General features: G+C 44.5%; 2 protein-coding genes across 6 annotated transcripts in view; one reads left to right on the forward strand and one right to left on the reverse strand.

Moving 5' to 3' along the window:
- The window catches only part of TUBGCP4 (tubulin gamma complex component 4), a 28,111-nt gene extending 21,376 nt beyond the window's left edge, over nucleotides 1-6,735 (forward strand). The window contains exons 16-18 of the mRNA XM_067555385.1: nucleotides 4,110-4,226; nucleotides 4,925-5,064; nucleotides 5,471-6,735. Coding sequence (XP_067411486.1) covers nucleotides 4,110-4,226; nucleotides 4,925-5,064; nucleotides 5,471-5,483 — 270 coding nt within the window. The 3' untranslated portion in view covers nucleotides 5,484-6,735. The remainder of the gene's footprint in view (nucleotides 1-4,109; nucleotides 4,227-4,924; nucleotides 5,065-5,470) is intronic.
- An 854-nt stretch (nucleotides 6,736-7,589) lies between these two features.
- The window catches only part of TP53BP1 (tumor protein p53 binding protein 1), a 68,508-nt gene continuing 50,126 nt past the window's right edge, over nucleotides 7,590-25,971 (reverse strand). For all 5 annotated transcript variants that reach the window (XM_067555383.1, XM_067555380.1, XM_067555381.1 and 2 more), the window contains 11 exons: nucleotides 25,474-25,626; nucleotides 17,370-17,659; nucleotides 16,716-16,892; nucleotides 15,994-16,427; nucleotides 15,656-15,847; nucleotides 14,852-15,055; nucleotides 13,982-14,197; nucleotides 13,217-13,305; nucleotides 10,456-10,655; nucleotides 8,573-8,718; nucleotides 7,590-7,933 (listed from right to left, as the gene is read on the reverse strand). In XM_067555383.1, the coding sequence (XP_067411484.1) occupies nucleotides 7,746-7,933; nucleotides 8,573-8,718; nucleotides 10,456-10,655; nucleotides 13,217-13,305; nucleotides 13,982-14,197; nucleotides 14,852-15,055; nucleotides 15,656-15,847; nucleotides 15,994-16,427; nucleotides 16,716-16,892; nucleotides 17,370-17,659; nucleotides 25,474-25,626 (2,289 nt within the window). In that variant the 3' untranslated portion in view covers nucleotides 7,590-7,745. The remainder of the gene's footprint in view (nucleotides 7,934-8,572; nucleotides 8,719-10,455; nucleotides 10,656-13,216; nucleotides 13,306-13,981; nucleotides 14,198-14,851; nucleotides 15,056-15,655; nucleotides 15,848-15,993; nucleotides 16,428-16,715; nucleotides 16,893-17,369; nucleotides 17,660-25,473; nucleotides 25,627-25,971) is intronic.

Genomic DNA, 25,971 nt, shown 5'->3' on the forward strand with positions numbered 1-25,971 from the left:
CTCCTGCATTATTAATTCCTCTTTGAACTGAAACAGATCTTTTAGAAAAAAATCAATTTGATTTAAAAATATCAGTGATGGAGAATCCATCCATCCTTGATAAATTGTTCCAGTGGCTAATTATCCTTACTGTTAAAAGTTACCACCTTATTTCTAGTCTGAATTTGTCTAGCTTCAGCTTCCCATGACCGGACCTTGTTATACCTTTGTCTGATAATGGCTTCTTCAGTCTTGCAATTTTTTGTTCCTCTGTGTACATACTTATAGACTGTAATCAAGTCTCTCCATAACCTTCTATTTGATGAGCTAAATCAATTGAGCTTCTTCAGTCTTTCACTATAAGGCATATTTTCAGTCCTTTAACCTTTTTAATGTCTCGTCTCTGAACCCACTCCAATTTGTCAACCTCCTTGAATTGTAGACACCAGAACTGGGCACAGTATTCCAGCAGCAGTTGCACCAGTGCCAAACACAGAGGTAATGTAACCTCTCTGCTTCTGCTCACTATTCCCCTATTTATTCATTCAATGATTACATTAGCTGTGTTGAACTGGGAGCTCATGGTCAGCTGTTTATCCAGCATGCCCTCCCCCAAAATCCTTTTCAGAATCACAGCTCCCCAGAATAGAGTCTCCCATCATGTAAGTATGGTCTGTGTTCTTTGTTACTAGATGTACATATTTGCATTTCACCATTGTGAAATGTTTATTATTTACTTGCATCGAGCTTAAATATATTCAGATTGCTCTATCAGTGATCTGTCCTCTTCCTTATTTACCACTTCCCCAAACTTTCAGTAATTTGTTTTCCTTTTGGATGGTCACTGATGATAATTTTAAACAGGATAGGGCTATGAACAGATTCCTGCAGGACCCCATGGGGAAACATATCTGCTTCATTATTATTCCCTGTTCAGTTACATTCTGAGATCTTTGTTACCCAGTTTTTAATCCATTCAATGGGCGCAGTGTTGAATTGTAGCTTTCTAATCAAAATGTTGCATGGTACCAAGTCAAATACTTATAAAAGTAAAAGGTAATAGTGTTGATGTAATATACTTAATCAACCAAATCAACTCAGAAAACATACCAAATTAATTTGACAGGAGTGGTTTCCCATGAACCCATGTTGATTTGCATTAATTATATTACCTTCCTTTAATTCTTTTTATTAATTGAGTCCCATGTCAGCCATTCCGTTATTTTCCCCAGGATTACTATCAAGCTGACAGGCCTGTAATTACTTGAGTCATCCTATTCACTCTTTATAAATATTGGCACATTAACTTCCTATCCTCTGGAACTTTCCTACTATATCAAGACTTACTGAAAATCAACATTAATGGTCCAGAGAGTTCCTCAGCCAGCTTTTAACTTTCGATTGTGTGGTGGTGGCCTTTTTTTTATCTGGACCTATTTATTTAAAAATGACGTACTATCTGCTGTTTAATATCCTCCTGAGTTACTGTTAGAATGGAAATATATCATCATATGACATGACTACATCATCTGGCTTTTTCTCAAATACAGAAATATCTATTGAACCACTCTTTTTTCTGCATTGACAATTCTACAATTTCCATCTAGTAATGGACCAATAGACCAGTTAGGATTTTTTGTTATTCCTATTATACTTTTAAACTCCTTATTGTCCTTAACTCTGTTGGCAATATAGTTCTTCTTGTTTCCCTTGCCAATTTTCTACAATTCCTAGCTTCTGATTTATATTCCTTTCTATCAACTTTCCCTTTTTTCCTTCTGTAATTTTTTTTTTAATCACTACTTTAACTTCCCCTCCAAGCCAGGGTTTTGTTTTGTGTTTTTTGTTTTTTAAACCAGTGTAGTCTTTTTTCCCCTCTATGGGTTTTGGGGCATCTAGTAAAACGTTCTTATATAGCTCCAATTCTCATGTTTGTGCAAATTATCCGTGCTGATGTGGCTCATAATTTGTATCCAGATACAAGTCTGGACTTTATATTTATTGTGTGTGAACAGTATAATCAAGTCATTATCATTTGCACTTATTCCACCACTAATTTTTAATTGTGATCAATTCCTCTGTCAACATGAGGTCTAATGTGGAATTCTCATGTGGGATGCACCATTTCATGAGCTAGGAAATTATCTGTAATTTAAGCATTCTAAGGACATTTTAATACTGGCAGCATGTTGAAAGTCTCATGCTCTCAGATTGAAGTTCCCTAGGGTAATGAAGCTTTTTTTCTTACACATTCTAGGTATGTTCTTAAAGAGCTGGTCATTCTGCTTGCTAGTGTAAATTAGTGGTCTGCAGTATATACCAACTAATACCCCATCTTATACTTTATCTATAAGCATTCAATAATCATTTGCTTCAGTGTCATCTGGCTGGGAAATAGGTAATGCCATTTCTGACAGTGTCCTCTCACCTCCCCTCTTGCCTATGCTGTACTTCCTAAATAGGTTATAACCAGTGATTTTAAAAATTCCCAGCATGCAAGTCTTTCTGCTAGGTTTCAGTAATAGCATGTAGGTCTAATTTATGCTCATAAATGAACAATTTAATTCCTCTTTTATTACCCAGGCTGCTAATATTGGTGTATAAACAATTAAATCTCTTCTCTTCGTGCCCGTGGTGTTTTGATTAACTTTGTTCTCAACAACTTGATTTTGGACTAAATGTGTACTCAGTTGTTGCATCAAATTATCTACTAGCTGGTCTAAATCTCACATTCCAGTTCACTAATTCAGTGTTTGTGTTCCTAATGTCTGTCTGATAAACTTAACAGTTCAGTTGTCCATCATTAAAACACTAGTCCATTCCCACAAGCAGTTGCCAGTGCCAAGTACATTTTCTAGCACCTTGTACTGTCTAGTTTTAAACCACTACTTCCTTTGGGAGAACATAGAACGTGGTCACTCCAAAGCCTCATATAGGGAAACTGTCACCTTACTACTGATGACCTGTTGCTTCCTTGTATGTAGCCTAAAATTGTAATGACCTGTTTTGGTGCCATGTTATATTTCACACCCTATATACTACGTATTCTAGGTTTCTCCCTGGCTTTGCAGATCTGGGTTTCACATTGTTTTTCTGTAGAGGTATTAGCTGGTTTTTTTCCCACAGCATTTAAGGCCAGATGGGACCATTAAATCATCTAGCCTGACCTCTGATATATCATAGACCACAGAATTCCACTCAGTGAGCCCAATATCTTGTTTGACTAAAGCAAGTTTTCCAGAAAAGCACCGGGCTGGATCTAAAGACAGCAGCAGATTAAAAATCATTGTTTAAAAAAAATTGTGCCTTCTCAAGATGAATCCCATTTTGTTTATTCATGCCCAAGTTTCTAGTCTCTCTGCAGGGCTCTTTGGTTTCTCTCTGTCTGCACTAGTAGCCAGTGTTTTAATGGCATACAGAAAATACTATTGTCGTCTTTTCAGATCATTAGTCCTTCCTAGGTGACTCAGCAGGGAATCTTATGTCTAGCCCCCTTATATTTTTCTGTTAAAGGGACTCAGATTACATTGCAGACATTTACTAGGGTTCCTATCAGATTAAGTTAATTTTAAAAATCAGTGGCCCTATTTATGGTGCTTTCTTTTTGTTACTCTCAGCTTGGATGATAAAAATCTTTCAAGCTCTTATTGCTACAATGTGTGTGTTTCAAACACCTGCAGTAAAATGTTTAAAAGTTGTTTTCACGGGCATTTTATAAAAGCTTGTTTGTACAAAACCCTCAAAGGTTAGGCCACATTTAAGCTATTTCCCTTCAACTTGATTAGTGTGATTTTTAGATTATCTTTCTAAATAAGAAACGTTTGATTCAAAACATTCCACATTACAGGGCTGAAGTATCCTAATTTTAAGGGGTTATGTATAGAAATAGTGGTTCCCGGTTCATGGCTTTACAGAAAGGAAAGGAGTTAGTGAAAGAAGTTGAAATTTACAGAGGTGTTGGGGAGGGAGGGCAGCAAATGTTACTATGGGTTCCTTTTTCTTGGCTATTCCTGCTGTTTAAGTTGTCAAGTCAAGCATGACCCAATGAACCAATGTGGGAAAATGCTCTCTCATTGGCTTTGTTTTTGGAATCTAATTTTAAAATTGCTTTCTTATGACTTACTCTACAGGTTTTCCACTGCCTGAATGAAATCCTGGATCTCTGTCACAGTTTCTGTTCTCTGGTCAGTCAGAATTTGGGTCCATTGGATGATCGTGGAGCTGCACAGCTGAGTATCCTGGTAAAGGTGCGTCTTCGTCCATCTGGATCCTCTCCTCCTTCCTGCTGTGTGCAGACAAGGGACATGACAAACAGAGCTGGTTTTGGATTTAGGCTTGACTATATAAGTTATTGTTTTAACTAAAGGTGTGATTTTTAAGTGGATTTTGTAAAATCAGTGCAAATCCCTGTGTGGACACTTACAGTTAGTGTTAAGAGTAGTTTATTTTAGCTTACCCTACAACGATCAGGTGTTTGGTTTAAATTAAACTGAAATTAAAAACAAGTTTTAGTTAAACCAGGACAACTCTTGTGTGGGCAAGGCCTTAGCAAAGGTAGCAGCCATGCCCTACTTCTTGCTGTCTGCAAAGAACTGATGAGGGCAGAGCTGCAGCCAGCAATCTGGAGTCGCTTGTGTTGAGCGAGCAAATACAAGCTTGCAATAAATTCTATTAGTGTAGAAAGGTTGTGGAGTTGGAAAAACAGCTTGAGAGTCTCAGGGTCTGTACTTTCACACTCTTGTACCAAGCACTAGAACGTCATTGGGGTAACAGCTAGCTTATCTTACCCTGAAGACTGGACCAGTGGCACTGTGCTGTCAAAGGCTGCTTGTTTCTGGAAGGAAACATCACTTTAGGCCCTTGAAAAATTGTTTTGGCAGGGATGGGGGACAGAAAGCCACAGGAGCCTTAGCATATTCTAGTTCTGGTCTTCTGTAATTTGCAGGGCTTCAGCCGTCAGTCCTCGCTCCTCTTCAAGATTCTCTCCAGTGTTCGCAACCACCAGATAAACTCTGACTTGGCTCAGCTGCTGCTTCGCCTGGACTACAACAAATACTACACCCAGGCTGGGGGGACCTTGGGCAGGTAGGAACATGCAGCACTGAAGCCCATAAGTGCATAAGCCTTGGTGGTGGCAGCAATTGTGCTTTGAGATTTTTGAAACAAAGGGGATTAACTAACTCTGATTTTATTAAGAGGTTCCATCTTGGGAGACTTTAACTTTCCATCTGGGCCCAAAGTTACTTCTCTCAAAAGGCACACATGGGCATTACATGGACTAAAGTGCTGCAATGTGATGGGGTCAGTATGTCTGGGTTAGCATCACTCCCCCTAGGAGTGACCTCTTCCTCACTGTTTGTACATTTACTTTGAGATCAGTGCAAGCCCCCTGCCATGTGGTGTTCACTGATCACTGGACCCACCTACCTACTTGTATGGAGTGCATTTCTTAAGGTATATAATGAATGGTGTCTTTCCTCCTCTCTTGCAGTTTTGGAGTTTGAGCATCAAGACCTGTTTTTGGCTAAGAACTAGAGCACTGCAAGAACCATTGGCCCTGTTGCTAGGGAATTTGCATTTTCCTGGCTAAATCCTTCCCAATGGCTGTTTATAGTCAGCTGTTTATTGCCAGGATATCCACCTCTTCTGGAAAAGACTAATGGAGGAGAATATTTCATGAAGTCAGTGCTCCTAGTGCCTGCAGGGAGTCATTCCACTCATTGAACACAGCAGTGGGCACACTCCTGCTGTGGCATTTGTGTATCCCGCCCTGGTGCTACTAGGGTGACGTTGTCCCTCATGCCTGATCATTTTCTGAAGAAGAGGAAATACAAGATTACACAGCTCCTCCTACCGCTTCAGCCAAACTGTTAACCTTGGCCACTAAGGAAGCACAAAGAGGTGATGGAAAGTGTCCTATGAAATGCATACCTATGGTAAGAGAATCTGGCTGTATGTATAGGGTTCAGTTTGTACAATAAATCATTTTACAGTTGACATGCTATCAAATTCAAACAAAGCTGTAGGTGTGTCTGACACAGCAAGGCTGGAAAGGAGTCAGTAATGGAGAAATCAGAAGGCTTGGATGGTAGGTGTACTTTGCTGTAGTGCCCGATTAGGCAGCTAACAGTCTGTACAGCCCAATGTTTATGCAAATTCACACTGGACTTTGAACGAGAGAGAAGTAGGAGGTTATTGCTGCAAGCTCTTCCTGTGGAGAATTTTATTTTAACCCAAGGAGGGGTTAAAAGTGGTGGTAGAGGGAAGTAAGTTTAAGCATGTTTTTGCACAGGGCTGGGGCTCCCTATAATAGATAATATTCTGGTTACTACTAGAATAGCAGGGGCACTATAGAAGAAAGCCATTTTTACTCTCAAGTTCCTTTTGTTATATGGCATAACCTTTACAAATGGGCTTAGTTTTATTTGGGTGACCTGACCACTCATGGCATAAGAGTGTTATTCAGTTGAATCGGAGAGGGAGCCTTATGTTCAAAATTTACAACAACAGTGACCTCCCTTCAACAGTCGTGCAAGAGGCAAAATGCAGGTTAAGACCTAACAGAATGAAAAGCAAAGGAGAAACAGATGCCTACTATAGCTCACCGCCATTGAGGGAAAGCAAGAGTGGAATTTCATGCTATAATGTAATGCAGACCAATACTACTGGGGAATTTTTAATTAGCTAAACTAAAATGCCTGAAACAGTAAAACTGGAAAAAATCCACCCACTCTAGCTAATGGGAGACTTTTCCAGGCATAGGGAACAGCAAGATAAAATGTGCAAGCCAAAGAAGGAGTAATAAAACAGGAAGCCCCCGAGTTCTGTGTACCCTATCAAAAACAATACAAAACCTGGGAGTTGAAAGAAGCAGCATAAAGCAGCTGGTGGGACTGATTCACTTTCAAACACACACAGCCTGACTAAGTTAGAAGTAGCTGGAAGGTGCAAGAAGGCACAAGTCACAACTTCTGTTGTAGGCAGCTGCAGCCCTCTGCCACCTGTGAACGCTGCAGTTGGTTAAGGCCTGTGTGGTAACTGCTTGGCTGTGTCAGGGGCCAAATGCTGTACTGTTACTGCAGAGGAAAGGGCTTGCCTCATACCTGGAATCATAACGCTAACTTTAACCCTTCAAACACTGCTGCCTGTTCTTCCCCCTCCACCGTCCCTAAGCCAGGTAACCAGCCTTGAGTCCCTATGTGCCTTCTCTGGTATCAGCCCTGCCAGGAAACAGTAGCCAGACTGGTCACAGGAAGGCAGGCAAGACAGCACTTGCTCTACCTACAGTTCCATGCCAGACTCATCTCAAATCCATCCTGGGAAGAGTAACATCAGCAAGTCCAGGCTGCTTAGCAAGAGACATGGGAGGGTTCGGAGTGCTCAGTGACTGCCCCCCCCTTGACACTTGGTTGTGGGATGAATGCTCCCACCCTCGAGTGGGGCATTCAGTTCATTGTTCTGGACTGACTTGTGTTAAGATTTTAGCCCTGGTGGCCACTTTTAAAGTAAGCAGGAGAGTAAGATGTGTACAGCATGGGGAAATTCAGCTGCAATCCACCATTCTCCTCTCACAGGAGACAAGTCACCAGCTCATGAGGAAAAAATCCCAATTACCACAAGAGATTCAACATTTATTTCATCATAAAAGTCCAGCAAATAAAACTATATACAGTGATCCATGCATGTGGCCAGTAACACAGACATTTAAAACCTGATTAAAACACCGAGTCTTCACACCAGCAGGGAGGGCAGGACACAGGGTGGCATTAGCAGGGGCCATGGTCATATTTATATTTTGGATGTTTGTTGTAGCCAACTCTCTCCCCAGCAATGAGGCTTTGAATCACCCACTCCTGCGACACAACAGGCAGTCGTAAGGCTTCTGCACACTTCAGGACAGCAGCTGGGCAGGACGAGTCACTCACCACCACGTCAAACACACCCAAAGCAATATCTGGGGGGAGCAGGACACAGGCTATTGTTAGGGGGAAAAGAAAAAGGACCTGTCCCTTCCTGTACCAACAAGAGCTGCCCTGTCTCACTGGTCCAGGGCAATTTCTTCCCTCTCTCAACTCGAGTCAGAAAATTCTACTTCTTAGAAGTACTCCACAACAAGGGCTGAAGGAACCTCAAGTGCTGATGGTCAAAAGACAAAACGAAGGCTGCCCTCTGGCAAACGTCCTACACAAGCTTCATAGGTCACAGGTCACCCAGCTCCCTTTCCTGCAGAGGGACTGGAGGGAAAGGAGATTCACTGCCTCACAGCAGACCCAGAAGGGCAAGCATGGCTGACCCAGTTTTCCCTTTCTAAACACAGACTGGACCAGCACCTGAACTACTACAGCATGTAAAAGTTCACTCCCAAAATGGCATCAGTGGAAGAGGGGAAGACTTCCCCATTTTACCAAGCAGAGGCTATCAGTTATCCTACCCTATTGTATGCTACCCCATCCCTGCTCTCACATTCAGCAGCATAAGCCATTGATCATGTCAATTCTAAATGATGTTAACTCCACACAAGACTGCACAGGCACTGAAGTCCCAGCTGCTGGATGTGGAGATTCACACATGAGGTTCTCTGACTGATGGGTACCTTTGTTCTGGGCCTTCGAGTAATGTTGTTTAACTGATGCTGCTCCCCCTGTCATGAGAATTTCTGACCAGAGTTCCAGGAAGTTCTGCTGTTGGTCTGATACCAGAAGAACCTTCAGGTTACAGAAGGGCTTCTCTCGGGGGTGCCTGGAAAAAAAAAAAAACAAGAGGAGGGTAGAGGTGGCGGGGATCCCTAGACTCAAAGTAATTCTAGGGCCACAAATTCCACTTACTGTGGTATCCTGTCTTGTTATTTATAGGACCCCTCACCACCCTAGTATGTGAACTCCTCACAAACATCAACTTTATCCTCCTAACAGCCCTTTGAGGTAAGGCAGTATTAACCTCTTTTACAGATGGGGACACTGAAGTACAGAGAGCCACATGACTGTGAGCAAATCTGAATTTATGGCAGAGCTGGGAAATGAACCCAGATCTCCCCCATGCCAGGCTGTGCCTTAGCCACAATGCCACTCTTCCCAGTGAGGATGGGATGGGGGAGAGGAGCAGCTGTGGCTAGAGGGCATTGCTGAAACAAAGTATACTAATGTTGTCCTTTTCTAATTTTTAAGATCTTTCTGATAGTCTGTAGCTGAACCCCATATCCTGGGTGCATTTGCCCCAGAGCTGCATACAGAGGTATTATCACTTCCCTGTTCATTTAAGAGGATAACTAAAATTAGAGATGCCACTGTTTTCTGTTGCCATATACCACTGCAACTCCCTCCCACTGAGTATTTGGGATTTTGGGTTATTTTCCCCTAAGAATCTCATTGTGTTGTTTCCTGCATATTTCCAGTCTCTTTCTAGTTCCCCTCTCTACTTTTCTGTCCTCTGTTTAGTGAAGTATTTGCTAGTGCAACATGTTAACCTTTCCCTTTCCAGATCATTAACAAATATTTAATAAACTATGTAGTGATATGCAATTCTGCTGCATCCTCTACACAGCCCATCTCAAGGGATATGATAAGCTATCAGCTGCTTTACTCAAGTCCATAGCCAACATCTCTTGCTTTAACTAAAATTGTAATTCAAGTTTTACAATAGTCTGCTAGCTGTCAGGGGCTTGGGAACCCATCTGGGGCTGGATGCCTGTCTCTTCACAAGTCATTCTAATGATCTGAGAATTGAAAAAAAAATCTACCTAGGCCTATGTATCCACCCTTCCCTTTCTTCACTCACTCACAAAATCACTTATTTCAGTCTCATCTTCAAGCCTCTTCCAAGGGGCCCTCTCAAGCGGTCCCTGATTTTAACTAATCTCCCTTCATACATGTTGTTGATTCCCACATGGATGGAGTCCAACCTTCCTCAGAATTCCCTTTTTCCTAGCACCTCAGAAACACTGGCCCCAGAATACATAAGCAGAGAGAACGAAAGAGGTCGGGTGGTGAAAGCAGTGTGGCTCTAGAATCTGTCCAAGGAACTAGATTGTGGAGTATAGTTCTCGCTGCTTAACTGCATGTATTTAACCTGTTTGCTCCCCATGTCCTGATGGAAAACAGGATCACACAGGGTGCAGAAAATAATTTCTGTTGCATGGGGTGATAGTGTTGGCTACAGACAGACTTTCTCCACTAGATAATTCTGTTAGACACCTCAAGCTGCTCTTCAGTTTTGCTTCTCCTTGTGTCCAGGGGGTAAAGGCAGATTGTCACAGGAGATACAACGCTCACTGCACCACCCAAAGGAGGAGGAGGGAGTATTGCTCTCATGCATTAGGGAGAAAACGGAGCTGTTTCCCTCCTCTATCTAGTTACTTATATGGTGCCCATTACCACAGTATTGGAGCATCTCCCAACCACTAGTGTATTTAGCCTCACAACAACTCTCTTACTTTAATCCTCTACCTATGCCTTCAGATCCTGGTTACTCGGTGCTTACCACTCCAGCAGCCTTTGCTCTTGGAGGCTGTAGCCAGCTGGGAGAAGATAATTCCGGTAGTTTTGAAGCTGGTTAGCATGGCAACTGTCACGGACCCAGACATGAGATACACAGGGAATTCCACTGGCAAGGCACAGGAAGTACTTCCGGGTTTGGCAGTGCTGATCTGCAATCAGGAGACACTGATATGCCGCATTACACTAGTGGGGAAGCAAAGAGACACAGCATCAGAGCCTGGTACTACCTAGGCTACAGGAAGTATCCTTCCATAAAAACCTCTTTAGAGAAAAAAAAAAAGTGCAACTCAGCCCTCAGGAGGCACAAGGCAGGAGGAAAGGTTTGCAGTTGCTCCCTGCAGGATTACACTCTACTGGCCATCCACTTAGGCATCGCACATGAAGTATGCTATGAAGTTAGGTGGCTAAGGTGATTTGGTGATCTGGCTAAGCTCCAGAAGTCCACCCCTTCCAGGGTCCTAAAGTCCAAGAAATCTTCTGTCCTGCTTCTGAGCTCTGCTATCACCCTCCTGGGCTTTTTCAGTCCACCATTCCTCTCCTTAGTATTGTTTCTTCTCACAAGCTGACAATACAGGAGGAACCATGGCAAACCTAGCCTATTCAATGGTTCCCAGTCCTGGAACCCCATAAAGAGTTGGACTGCCTGCCCCTGAAGCTAAACCAAAAAAGGACTTTTCCTCTTTCCCTGGACCTCTTCCTATACTACCAGCCTTCCTGGCTGGCCTCCTACCCTTTGAAAAGCACTGATTCCTAGCAGTCCCTCGCAATTTAGCGCTCTCAGCTTCCACCAGGCCCTCCTTCAACAGCAGCTGCAGACCACCACTCTTCTTGGTGTTGTCTCTTCACACTGCCACTGTACTCGTTAGCAGCAACACTCCTTCTGCCAGTGCACCCCTCTTCTTCAGGAACAGCATGAGCATATAGCCATTCACCAGTAGTCTGCGTTTTTCCTCTCCCAGAACTTCTCTCCCTATACTCTCAGCAGGCCTGGCACCTAGTCATCTGTCTCTCTACCTCCATGTGGGGACAGAGGCCACATCTGGTGCAGCAGAACCCTCAGTCCTCTTAAAGGGCCACTCATACTGTGATACAAGACTTAAAGATCTTCTAAATTCTGGAGTGCAATCTTTTCTGGAATGCCCACAAGAGGATCTGAGTATCTAAATATTTGGAGATTTAACCTCAAGTTTCAAACCCTCAGGCCAGAAGCTGTCTGGATCTCTGTATTTCACTCGGCCTTTCATCAGGAGATCTTCTGAGAGATAACTCCCAAGGACACATTTGGAGTGAAGGGATCCAGGTGCTGTAAGGCTAGCTGGGGGGGTACTGGGAACTCCCTGGGCCTCTCCAACATAATCTGAGCTATTTTGGTAAGAAGAGGCAGAGGAATGAAGGTCAGATGAGCTGAATGAGACGGCATCTGTCCTCAAGGCTGTTTCTTCCAGCGCCTGGAGTAGAAGAGATCCAATTTTTTGTTCTTGATGGAAGCAAACAAATGTATTTGGGGAGAGACATTTGAGAAGCATTAGAGGGAGAATCCTGTTGTTCAGTTTCCATTCCCCTGGGGAAAGAGTACAACAGCTGAGCCAACTGACTTGGGTGTTGAACTTGCCCTTGACATAGGTTGTCCTGAGAGAGAATGGTTTTTTTTCTGCCCAAAGAAGGATTCTGATGGGTTCTGCCTGCATAGAGGAGCTGCAGGTCCTGCCTTGCCTATTGATATAGACCACTGTTGCCCGACTGCACTAAAGCAGCAGAGGAGGTCAAGGGAGGAGAAAAGCTTCTAAGGATATTCCTGCTGGTTCTCAGCTCTGGTGGGGAGGGAGGCACAGAGAAAGGAGGAGGGCTGCCCACAGTACCTGTGGGGTTGTGGCCTAATTCCCTCCACAAGGCAGAGCTGTTGAGAAAAGCTATGTACCGAGGCATAGAAGCAAAATAAAGTTTCAGCTGTTTCTGTGGTCTCTGTGGGAATGGCTAACAAATCAGTTAGTTTCCAGACCAGACAATTCTGTTATGAGAATTTATTTTATCTGTTTTAAGATTAGTTGCCTTTCAATTTCATTGGCTGTCGTAACCGAGATCACGGAGGCAGATGGTGAATTTGAACTCATCACATCCCCTCTTGTTTATCTCCTCTCTAAACCAACAGTCTGAATTTTTTCACTCTCTCTTCAAAACAGTCTTTGAGCAGTCCACAATGATGCCTGTGTCTCACCCTAAGTTGATACAATTAATTTAGAACCCAGTAAGGTGCCAGAGCAGTTCAAATGATTTCTTCCAAAGTGAATTACCTTGCACTTCTCATCAGTGAATTTCATCTGCTTTTGATCAAGAGCATCATGTGCAGTGGGAAGACCAAACGAGGAAGAGAAAGGTGCATGGGCCCTATTGACAGACTAGGGCCCCAGCCTATTATCCCACCCATCCACCCCACACACACACAGGATTTCCAGGCATCACACAAACATTGCTTACATCACACTTCACAACATGGTTCCAACTACCCTGCTCTGTACTACTCCAATTATTCTCCAGAGTGGTCTTCTCCCCTCCCCTCCCCTCATGTAAGTTTCAGCTCCTCATCATTTCTATGGGAATGCCTTCTGGGTGACAGGATGGATCACTTGATGATTACCTGTTCTGTTCATTCCCTCTGAGTCACCTGGCATTTGTCACTGTCAGAAGACAAGATGGGCTAGATGGACCACTGGTCTGACACAATATGGCCATTCTTATGTCCTCACCTGGGTTTCATTGAAATCCTCCAGGATGTAGCCGGCTCCAGTTCGCAGCTGCAATGCTGTGTACTGTTTGTTGTAAGGAACTGAGAATTCTAGAACAGGAGGAGAAGAGAGCTAAAATCCTGGGCTAACTGAACTATGCCACAGCCCATGCCCTCAGCCCAGCCGAGGGGGACAATCTGACCCCACATAGGGTCTAAAATCAACAACATGTGGTGATAACACAGAGCGCCCCATGGAGAGAGAGAGAGAGAGAGAGAGAGAACTGAGCACTTTGCTGGCCAAACCTGTGAATTTAAACACTGCTTTTAAAATCAAAACATCCCAGTTCATGCACATTAGCACTGTATCTGTCAAGGGCAAGTTCAAGCCTCTTGTTCCTGCTTTCAAGGCCCTAAGTCACTCAGACTGATCCTGTGTCTCTGAGAAAGACTCTGTTCCCATAGCCCCACCTGCAATCTGCCAATAATGCCAGCCTTGACATCTCCTTCATTTCCTTAACTGGATAAATAGCCCTACAATCAGCACCCTAATTCTTGTCTTATGTCTCCCCTTCCTTGACTCCATATCCTTCACTTTAGGCTGTAAGCTGCCTGAAGCTGAGATTGTGTCTTTGCTCCTTTCTGTGAAGGGCCTAACACACCCTGGGATAAACTGTAAAGGGGGAACAACATGCATTTGTATACATGCCTGAGTAGATACCACCCAGCTCTTTCCCTAAACCTCCAGGATTCCACTTGGAAATACGATGGGGAAGATTCATCTCACCTTCCTCTTCTTCACTACTCCCTGTAGGACCATCTGATGGCTTCTGTCGATTAGCCAGTTTGTCACTGGGGGTTGCCATTGTGAGAAGAAAAGCATAGCCCAGAAAGAGGGTCTTGTTGTGGGGCAATGGCCCATGATGCTCCTCCAGTGTCGAGGGGTCTCCTGTTTGATCTCCACTTTCACAGGGGCTCACAAACTCTCCTGCCCTCACAGCCCCTGTGGAGAGAAGGAACTGCTATGAAAGCCCCAGCATCAAGTCACCCAGTGCAATGGCATCAGGGATAAATTAAGGCAGTTCTAAATGATCCACCGTACTTGTACTTTTCCTTGGTGGATGTCACCTTGTGCTCCAGAATATTAACTTTATTAAAAGTCTCTTGCCCTCATGGTTGCAAAGAATCTTCAAAATGTAACTTGAGTGTACCTAAAACAATGTCTGCCAGCATGTGCCGAGAGCCTGAAACAATGGCTCAGAGAAGGGGCAGTTGGGCATCCCACTCATTTCAATGAGTGTTAATTCTGACGTCTAAATGCCAATTCAAATGTTAATATTGTTAGGTATCTTAGTGCTGACCAAAACATACAAGAAAGGGGAGGGATGATCACATCATTCAGATCTGAACAATATTCTGTAAAGGACATCTTGGACGGGCAGAACTTGGGACAGCTTTGCATCTTATTTTTAATTCTTCAGTCCAGACTAAAAGAGCCTCAGGTAACTGTACCTGTCCAGGGAGAAGCACAGTATCAAACACAAAGGCTATGGGCGCCACACATTTGCTCAGGAGAAAGTGAAAAATCTACTTCTGCTCACAGGGAGAGAAGCCTGCAGCCCCCAAGTTTGTTTAGAGCAGAAGGAAAGGCTCTTACCAGGTTTCATTGCTGCAGACTTGCGCCCTCGTTTGGCTGGGGACCTCTCATCTTCGGAGGCAACTAGCTTCCTCTTCCCAGACAACAGGCCTGGGGCGACACGTGGACTCTCCAGTCCTTTGCGAGTGGGTGTAGTACTGCTGCTGGGAGTGCTGGGCGAGCCAAGGTTACTGCGCCGCTTCCGCTTCCCCTCTACCAGGTTATCTAAGCCAAGGTAAGCCAGTGGTCAGTCATCCATCTCCTGCTCCCTCTCACCAAACCCACAAACATCAGCCACCCCAGAGTGACAGACAGCGTCATAAGCTGAGCGCACAGAGCTTCACACACCATACCCCTGGCCCAAGGAGAAAAACAGCTTTCCTACAGCTTACCTCTTCACTCATACCCCATGAGACTGACTCACTTTTCCCTGCCTGCCTTCAGAAAGCCTGAATTGTGGCATCCCTTCATCAAGGCAAGGCAAGGCAAGTATAGATGCCACTGCACTCTCAGATCTCCCTCTGGGCATCCCTGTTCCTTCTAGGTGAATCAGAGCTGTGCAGTGACCACACACAGTGCTGCTGGAACAGCACTAGAAAGCAGAAGCAGCAGAGGCATGATCCGTGCTTAATTAGGGCCAGTCCAGGGTCAGTTCCCACTGGACTCTTACAGATATTGTGCAATGCCTCAATGCTGCGAATAGATGTAATAGGACTTGCAAAGCCAGTGTGTTGCCAATAGAACCACAAGCTGACTTCACACCCAGAGTAACATGGGGGCTCCCCAAATTGCATCCAACCACAGCTCAATGCAGCTACTTCTTACCCAGGCTGATGTCAGCTGCCTTGGTCAGGGGTGTGACAGGTTCATAGGGACTCAGCCCAAACTGCTCCCGAAGCTTGTTTCCTTGTTCCAAGGACAGGATTACTGCCATCCGCTTGTACCATTTCCTCTGGCCTTCCTTTTCAATACAGTAATACAACTCTCCAGACTCCTTCCGGTGTCCCTTCACCACACCTGGACAGTAAATTAGAACTGTTTACTGACAATATCCTTGACTCCTGATGCTACCCCATGGCCTGGCACCCACCTCCCAACACAGCTCCTGCTGGATTCAGTGACCTAGAGGGACTCGGGTTGAGCTGCAGGAGCCCAGCTGTTACCTGCACTGAAATACTCATCCTCAGAGAGCGCAGTCACCTCCGTTTCCAGTGGAATGGGATCGCAGAGTAAAATATCTTTGCCTAAGACATCACACTCATATCCGTCGTCAAAGAGCAGCTTGTACTTCCCTGCCCCAACATCCTGGGTAATTGTCCCAGAATAGAAGTAGCCATTGGAGGACCACTTGGCTACAACTCGCAGGCCCACAAAGCTGTTCCCAGAGGATAAGTCCGCACTGTCTGAGGGACCTGCTGCCACCTGCAGTGGAATTTCTGGAGAGTCACTTCGGCGCAAAGTGCAAGGGCCAGCAGCATCATCAAGTCTGTCCCCGCCATCTGGTGGACGAACCACAATGCGTGCAAAGGGCTTCTCGTCCGGTGATGCTGTAGTCGAGAGATCTTCCACCCCTAGCAGGCCACTTCCAGCTGCATCCCTGGAAAGGGCAGAGGAAGAAAAAAAAAAAAAAAAAAAAAAAAAAAAAAAAAGATGTGCATTCCATAAGGAGCAGAGAAAGCAACTATTAGGTATCAAAGAAAGATACCCACTCCTTTCTCCCCCACCAACTATGAACCAGTTACTTCTCTCCACTCATCCCTGAAGTTCCTCACTGAGCCCCTTCTCCCCCACTCTTCTCTTCTCCCATCATATGCAGCCACCTACTCCCTATTCACTATTTCCTCATTCAAAAAAGAGCAGATTCCATCCTACTTTTCCAGGGTACCTTGTTCCAGTTGATCGAGATGGTGGGCGGCCCCTTCTCCCTCGTCCACGGGGTGTCAGAGGTGCTTTTCCCCCCTGTCGGATGCCAAGTGCTGGATCTTCATCCTCCTCACATGCAGCTGCTCCTGTCTGACCAGCCCTGAGAGGGGACCCTTGCTGGCCAGCCCCCTTCCTAGGGCTAGGGAATTAAGTGAGATTATTATTAAATCCTGCTTTGAGCAGGGGGTTGGACTAGATGACCTCGAGGTCCCTTCCAACTCTAATCTTCTATGATTCTATTTCACTGCCCTGGAAGAAGCCATCAGCAAATCCATTCCCTCCAAGTTGCACTATGTCTGCAATTTCTGGTGAGAAGTTTGCCTGACAACCTCCTTGCTAGCAGAGTGTCATGAAGCCTACAGGAAGCACTGCACCAAGGGGAAGCAAATCCTGTCGTTTCAGGAATAAAGGAGGGGGCTGGGAAAATAAAAAGGAGAAAGGAAGATTTTCCCTTTTCCCTATATGAAGTCAGATCCCTCCCAGGAAATGTCTGCAATACCCCTCCTTTAGGACAGTCGCAATCTACTTGTCTTCATGACTCTTAGCAGCTCATCCTCTACCCAACCCACTCTCCAAGGAGGCACCTGCTTTCCTGTCCCCAAAGCATTATACGCACCTCAATTTTCCTAGGACTCCTCTGCCACTGGGTAAAGCAAACTCTCCAGCTTCCATTCCACTGATTTTCCCTTTGAAAGATCCAGTTCCCCTCCCTGAGCTACTGCCACTCTGTGTAGCTGATAGGCCACTACTTGCTCCACTAGATGTGCGATGGAGATTTGAGGCCTTGGATGAAAGGGAGCTGATGTCACCAAGGTCCCCAGAGGTCAGCGACGAGCCCCCTGTTGTTCGGGATGGGGAGATGTCTGTCTCACATTCCTGGCACTCCACTATGGGCTCTTCAGTTTCCTGAAAAGGAGAGGTCAGCCTATGTGAGACAGAAGCTGTATGTAGATGGAGGATCTCTCGTGTTCATATCACTTGAACCTGAACACATCAGTCCTGAAGAGATCCAAGAGAAGGAACCCTCTTTCTCAGGAAGGGGCTGGACAAGCTTCACGTGAGCAAGGAGAGGTTACTTACCTGGTATAGTCACTGGAGTTCTTTGAGATCTTTGGTCCCTATGGAAGCTCTATGTAAGGGCATGCATGTGCCCGTACACTCTCTCCTAGAGATTTTTTCATTAGCAGTACCTGCAGGTACAAGCCTGCACCGTATGCCTCTCCATGCTCTAGTATAAGGGCATACAGGGAGGAGCGGACTCCACCACTCCAGTTCCATCTCAACCTCAGAGCATGGTAGGACTTCAAAGCAGAAGGAAAGGAAGGGTAGGTAGTAGAGCATCCATAGGGACAAAACATCTCCAAGAACTCCAGCTACTGTTCCTGGTAAGTAAACTCTTCCTTCTTTGAGTTACTGGCCTATGGGCACTCCACCTGAGGAATTCCTGAGCCACACCTCAATGCACAGGAGGCCAATCCAGGGTAGAGGGAACAGCAGCTTCACCAAAGGCCACATGCGCCATGGAACCTTGTACTAAGACAATGTCAAAATGTGCACAGGGAATGAGCGGGCTGCCTTACAAATGTCCTTGATGGATACCTTCCTAAGGAGGGCTATGGAAGTTGACTGAGCCCTACTGGAATGAGCAGTGACTTTCAGAGGAGGTGTACACCAGAGGCTGCATACCATGCCAGAATACACCTCAAAACCTATTTAGGTAGTTTCTGGGTGAAAATAAGAGTGACCCCCTCAATCTCTCAGCAAAGGAGACAAAGAGCCCAGAGGAAACACTGAAGGGTTTAATCCTGTGTAGAAAGAAGGCCAGAGCTCTTCTTATGTCCAGAATACGGAGACTGGCTTCTTGCCTTAAGGAGTGAGGTTTGGGGTAAGAGACCAGCAGTTGGATATCCTGACTGACCTGGCACTCCAATGAAATGAGAGCGGGAATGCAAGGTAACTTTGTTAGGCTAGAACACTGTACAGTAGGTCAGCCATGACAGCGTCTAGCTCCCCTACACTCCTGGCTGAAGTAACTACCATGGGGAAAGAAGTCTTGAAAGACAGGTGGAGGAACGAACAGGTCCCCATGAGTTCGAAAGGAAGCCTTATTAACACACTAAGCATGAAACTGAGGTCCCAGTGTGGAGGAGGGTCCCAAACTTAAAAAAACAGGTTAAGGAGGTGTGACTAACCAGGGTACAATCCATACTAATAAGTAGCTGGGTCACCCCTACCCTTTAACCAGGGGTGCCCTTTACAATTCCTTGCTCATGTAGCTTCCAACATGGACTGCTCACAAACAGCCTCCAGCATGTAAGTCATTCCCAGCATGTAAGTCTGGGTGCGTGCTGCAGCCAGCTACACCTTACCTCTTATCAGCCTTAGTTATACTGAAGGGTAACCCCCCCCGCCCCACTCCCAGATTTTCCCCCAGAAACATATGCCCTGTACTGCCCAGTCCTTTCCTGAACAGTACAAATACTGTAAATCTGCTACTCCTTTAAGGGTGTAATACGCACAACTTGTTACTCCAAATGGAGTTACCCAGACACTTCAACATGAACGCACTGGATTAGACAATACAATAAAACAGTTTAACTACAAAGAGAGATTTTAAATGAGTACAAGTAAATGATGCATTGAAGTCAGAAATGGTTACGAAAAATAAAATGCCTACTGGTGCCTAACATATATTAGAGAGATTGAAAACAATGTTTCCTGATCTGTTGGTTGTATATTAGTTTTATTGATTAACTTTGTGGCTTGGCAGGGTTTTATCCCAAAATCCAGCCCAGATTTATTAGAATTACTATCAAGCTGAGAAGCCTGACATGCACGGGAACAACACCCACTGAGGAAAAACCTTTTGCAGTCACATCAGTTTTATTAACAGTTAGTAAAATCATAAACACCTCAATCCAGTAAAGAAGGCAGAGAATGTAAAATGAGCATCCATACACTCACACCATCCCTTGCAGAAACCCAATGTTAGTCATCTTCCTCATCACCATCATTTTCCTTGTCACCAGTGGGTGTCATCTTGGTGTCTCCCAAGGCATGTAGGTCAGGATACAGCTTTTATAACGTTATGCTGATGCCCATGATGCTTAATGCATATTCAGTGGAGGTTTCAGACCCTTTTCCTTAGGTGAAATTCCACACTCCATGAATGTTGGGGTGCCTGTTCCCCATGTTACTAGGCTTTTTATATAAAGCTTATTAGCATATACATTAATTAGTTACCATGACTTTCTTATGTTCAGATATCTGCTGTTATTCTTATCTTACAATATCTCAAATTGGCGTCAACAAGTATCTTGTGGGTTACCTGTCAGCAGTTCAGTCATTACAGCATTCTGTCTTCTGATTTCTTGTCATCTAGAGTTACTCTTGGTTTGCTGCCTATGCTAAGGTTTTTGAGGCCTTGATTAGTTTAGCTAAGCTTTGTCTTACAGGCCTTGAGTTTTGTAGAGACACTGCATTACCGCCTTAACTTACACCTAGGTCTTACCTAGCAAATACTTATAGGTTAGAGCAATAATGTTAAGTAATTGCTTTTGATGTTTTAAATTTGTCCCTTTTGGACCAATCCATTCAAACAATAGTAACAACACTCTTAAAAGTGCCTTAAAGACAAGTGCATGCTTGGAAGTGCAATCAATATGTTAGGTACTAAAGGACTGAGAATTAATTATTACATTAACTTACGATAAGAAATATTGGTAATTTGCATTGTTCCTTGGTGTAGCTGCTGAGCCTCAACTCTAGTCGTTTGTGATAATCGCTTGCAAGACTGTATTGTGTGTGTGGTACACACCTAGAACAGCAGTCATGTCTACAATGGAGTGCTGAACTGTTGATTGTATACTAATGTGGTTCTGAGTGAACTAATAAACTGTTGGTTGGTTAAGAAAAAGCAAGTGTCTTGATTTAAGAAATACTGGTCAAGTTAAAAGTTGAAAACTAGTAAGCTAACAGTCCCTTGATTCAATAAAAAGGGACTGTCCTAACATATTCTATTTTATATTGGCTATAAACACTTATCCAATTGGCCAACCTAGTTTGTTAGGTTTCAGCTTTAAAATCTAAGAGGCACCTCAGCAAATTCATAAAAAGTAACCCCTTTTCATGCTTATATCAATACTGTTAGTGAAGGATCCAAAATAAAAATCTGAGGTACTTTCTGTGAGTCAGGTAAATAGAGATGTGAAAGTATGTGTCCTGAAGGTCAAGAGGTGCGAGTCTAAGAGATCCAAGGAGGGTATTATAGCAGGTAATATAGGGAATTTATTCTATAAGGGAAGCGGGGGGCTGGCAGAGATTGGAATTGAATGGAATACCCCTGATTTACTAATCTCAGACCAGTGGGTCATTGAGATATTCTCATCCAGTCTTCCAGGAAAAAGAAGAGCGGTTCCCAACGGAGTTGCTGAGGAAAGTAGGATCTGTTGGAAGACAGGATACTGGGCTAGATGGACCATTAGTCTGACCTAGTATGGCCATTCATATGTTCTTAAGCACATCTTTTTCTGCAGAAGGCAAGTGAGGAACCTTCCATCACTTCCCTCCTAACCACTACTGGCTTAGTTGATGGAGGGGAGGAAGCAGTATTTGGGATCTCTCTAGATCAGTGTTTCTCAATTATATTTCACCGCAGAACCCTTGCACACCCATGCCATACCCTCCGCCGACAAGTCCAGGGAATTTTCCCTTTTTCGGCGGCGCGGTGTGGGCTGTTTTCGGCAGCGCACTCTCTAAGCAGATTTCGGTGGCGCACTGCCAGCTGTTCGGCGGCGCACGATTTCTCTTCATTTCGGCGGCGTGGTTCCACTTTTTCACGGAACCCTTCAACTCGGCCCGCGGAACCCTGGGGTTCCGCAGAATACTATTTGAGAAACACTGCTCTAGATTTTGTGTCAAGGCTTTTGACACAGTCCCACATGACATTCTCATAAGCAATCTAGGGAACTGTGAATTCTGGATGAAATTACTATAAGGTGGATGCACAACTGGTTGGAGGACTGTACTCAAAAGGAGTTATCAGGGTTGGCTGTCAAACTGGGAGAATGTATCTACCGGTACTGCAGGGGTCACTCCTGGTACTCTTCAATATTTCCATTAATGGACTTGATTATTAGAATGGAGATCATGCTTATCAAATTTGTGGCAGACATTGAGCTGGAATTCAAAACAACCTTGACAAATTAGAGAATTGGTCAGAAAACAAGATGAAATTCAATAATGACAGACCAGGAGGATGAGATAGATGAGGCTTTCTTCAGACAACTGACAGAAGTTTCCAGATCTTAGGCCCTGGTTCTCATGAGGGACTTCAATCACTCTGACATCTGCTGGGAAAGCAATGCAGCAGTGCAGAGACAATCCAGGAAGTTTTTGGAGAGTGTTGCAGACAACTTCCTGCTGCAACTGCTGAAGAAACCAACTAGGGGCCGTGCTCCTCGATCTACTGCTCACAAACAAGGAAGAATTGGTAGAGGAAGTAGAAGTGGATGGCAACCTGGGCAGCAGTGACCATGTGATGGTCAAGTTCAGGATCCTAACAAAAGGAAGAAAGGAGAACAGCAGGATACGGATGCTGGACCTCAGAAAAGCAGATTTTGACTCCCTCCGTGAGCTGATAGGCAGGATCCTCTGGGAGGCTATTATGAGAAGGAAAAGGAGTCCAAGAGAGCTGGCTGTATTTTCAAGAAACCTTACTGAAGGAGCAGGAAGAAGCCATCCCAATGTGCAGAGAGAATATCGAATATGGCAGCCGACCAGAATGGCTTAAAGAAATCTTGAATGAGCTTAAACACAAAAAGGAAGCTTACAAGAGGAGGAAGCTTGGACAGATGACTAGGGAGGAGTATAAAAATACTGCTCGAGTATGCAGGAGTAAAATCAAGGCGGCTAAGGCACAACTGGAGTTGCAGGTAGCAAGGGACGTGAAGGGGAACAAGAAGAGTTTCTACAGGTATGCTAGCAACAAGGTGGTGGTCAGGGAAAGTGTGGGCCCCTTACTGAATGGGGGAGGCAACCTAGTGACAGATGTGGAAAAAGCTGAAGTACTCAATGCTTTTTTTGCCTCTGTCTTCACAGACAAGGTCAGCTCCCAGACTACTGCACTGGGCAGCACAGTTGGGGAGGAGGTGAGCATAGGTTCAGGACTATTTAGAAAAGCGGGAGATACACAAGTCCATGGAGCCAGATGCAATGCATCTGAGGGTGCTGAGGGAGTTGGCCAATGTGATTGCAGAGCCATTAGCTATTATCTTTGAAAACTCGTAGTGATTGTGGGAGGTCCCTGATGATTGGCAAAAAGCAAATATAGTGCCCATCTTTAAAAAAGGGAAGGAGGATGAGCCGGGGAACTACAGACCAGTCAGCCTCCCCTCAGTTCCCAGAAAGATCATGAAGCGGGTCCTCAAGGAATCCATTTTGAGGCACTTGGAAGAGAGGAAAGTGATCAGTCAGCATGAATCCACCAAGGACAAGTCATGTCTGACCACTCTGATTGCCTTCTATCATGAGATGACTGGCTCTGTGGATGTGGGGAAGGTAGTGGACGTGATATACCTTGACTTTAGCAAAGTTTTTGATACATTCTCCCACAATATTCTTGCTAGCAAGCTACAGAAGTATGGGTTGGATGAAAAGACTAAGGTGGATAGAGAGCTGGGTAGATCATCAGGCAGTGATCAACGGCTTGATGTCTAGTTGGCAACTGGTGTCAAGCCATGTGCCCCAGGGGTCAGTGTTGGAGCTGGTTTTGTTCAACATATTCATTAACGATCTGGAGGATGTGGTGGATTTCACCCTCAGCAAGTTTGTGGATGACGCCAAAGTGGGGGGGAATGGTAGATATGCTGAAGGGTAGGGATAGGATACAGAATAAACTAGACAAATTGGAGGATTGGGCCAAAAGGAATCCGATGAGTTTCAACAAGGACAAGTGCAGTGTCTTGCAGTTAGGTTGGAAGAATCCCATGCACAGCTACAGACTGGGGACCGAGTGGCTAGGCAGCAGTTCTGCAGAAAAAGACCTGGGGGTTACAGTGGACAAAAAGCTGAATATGAGTCAACAGTGTGCCCTGGTTGCCAAGAAGGCTAGCGGAATACTGGGTTGCATTAATAGGAGCATTGCCAGCAGATTGGGGGAAGTGATTATTCCCCTCTATTCAGCACTGGTGAGGCCGCATTTGGAGTACTGTGCCCCTTTTTGGGCCTCCTACTACAGGAAGGATGTGGGTAAATTGGAAAGAGTCCAGTGGAGGGCAACAGAAATGATTATGGGACTGGAGCACAAGACTTATGAGGAGAGGCTGAGGGAATTAGGCTTGTTTAGTCTGCAGAAGAGAAGAATGAGGGGGGATCTGATAGCAGCCTTTAACTACTTGAAAGGAGGATTTAGGAAGGATGGAGGCTAGGCTGTTCTCAATGGTAGTAGATGACAGAACAAGGAGCAATGGTCTCAAGTTGCAGTGGGGGAGGTCTAGATTGGATATTAGGAAAAAAAAATTCACTAGAAGGGTGGTGAAGCACTGGAATGGGTCACCTAGTGAGTTGGTGGAAAATCCATCCTTAGAGATTTTTAAGGCCTGGCTTGACAAAGCCCTGGTTGGGATGATTTAGTTGGGGTTGGATTAGGTGACCTCCTGAGGACCCTTCCATCCCTAATCTTCTATTATTCTAAGTGCAAAGTACTACTCTTAGAAAGGAAAAAAATCAGATGTACAACTACATAATTGGGCATAACTGGGTAGGCGGTAGTACTGCTGAAAAGGATCTGGGGGTTATAGTGGATCACAAATTGAGCAGGAGTCAACAATGTGACAGTTGCAAAAAAGGCTAATATCATTGCATAGTATTTGAACAGACGTTGTATGAACAACACAGGAGGTAATTGTTCCACTCTGCTGATGAATGTTGTGAGCAGTTTGGATTCCACACTTTAAGAAATATGGACGAACTGGAGAAAGAGTCCAGAGAAGAGAAACAAAAATAAAAGGTTTAGAATCCTGACCTATCAGGAAAGGTTAAAAAAATTGGGCACGTTTGGTCTTGAGAAGATGACTGAGACTTTGAACGGTCTACAAATAAGTTAAAGGGTGTTATAAAAAGGGCAGTGATCAGTTGTGTTCCATGTCCACTGAAGGCTAGACAAGAAGTAATCAGCTTAATCTGCATCAAGGGAGATTTAGCTTAGTATTAGGAAAAACCTTCTATCAGGATACTTAAATGCTGGAATAGGTTACCAAGGGACGTTGTGAAGTCACTGGAGGTTTTTAACAACACCTGTCAGAGATGGTCTAGGTATACAGCACAGGGGCATGGACTAGATAACCACTCAAGATCCCTTCCAGCCCTACATGTCTATGATTCTATGACTAAGCTAAACAAGGAAGAAGATAAACTATCTATTTCTTTAAGAAGAAGGAGAGAAATAGCAGATATTACTCTAACATAGTGTAATATGGTTACCACACAAGAAGTGTGGCATTAACACAAGGAAGCAGCTTTCCGTTTAAACTCTGATTCTTAATTAAAAAGATGTTCAAATCTGATGGGGTGAGGAAAGAACAGTGCCAGAGCACAGCAGCTTGTTAACTCTGCTGTTTCCTGAGGCCACACAGATCCCAGCAGTCAAGTCCCTGCTCATTTGGATTTAATCTATCTTCCAGCAAACAGACCACTACATTCAGCCCTGAAACTGGATTTACCTCAATCACCTTCCGTTCTACCTCAGCACCATCTACGTAGTACACATCTGTGATGATACGTGTGACAACTGTGCGCACTTCACGGATAGTTCGCACGTGACGATGCTGGACACGGCCTCGGGGTGGCTGGGGCAGGTTAAACTCCTCCTCTCCCTGCAACAACAAAATAAACTAATAAATATGAAAGCAAGCCACCCCACAGCAAACATTTTTGTTGTGCAATTCCATTACCACCACATTTCCAGGAGACAACATTAAACAAACTGTTTTAACACCAGACTCTGATCAAATGGAGAATTTCCCCCAAGATTCTGGACAAGGCTTCTCCACAACTTTTTTGATTCTGGGCTGTTTCTGGACTGTTGTGCAGAAGCCTTTACTCTAAGTTGTTCAGTCCCTTACAGAAACCTGTCAGCTGAAAGCCCGTGTTGTTGCACAAATGAGGCAGTTGGGTCAAGTAATCCACTATCTGCAGTGTCCCTCATATAACCAATGCAA

The sequence above is a fragment of the Emydura macquarii genome, unplaced genomic scaffold (assembly GCF_026122565.2).
Source record: "Emydura macquarii macquarii isolate MOO-44397 ecotype Brisbane River unplaced genomic scaffold, CSIRO-AGI_Emac_v2 contig_1644, whole genome shotgun sequence".
NCBI classification, from domain to species: Eukaryota; Metazoa; Chordata; order Testudines; family Chelidae; genus Emydura; species Emydura macquarii.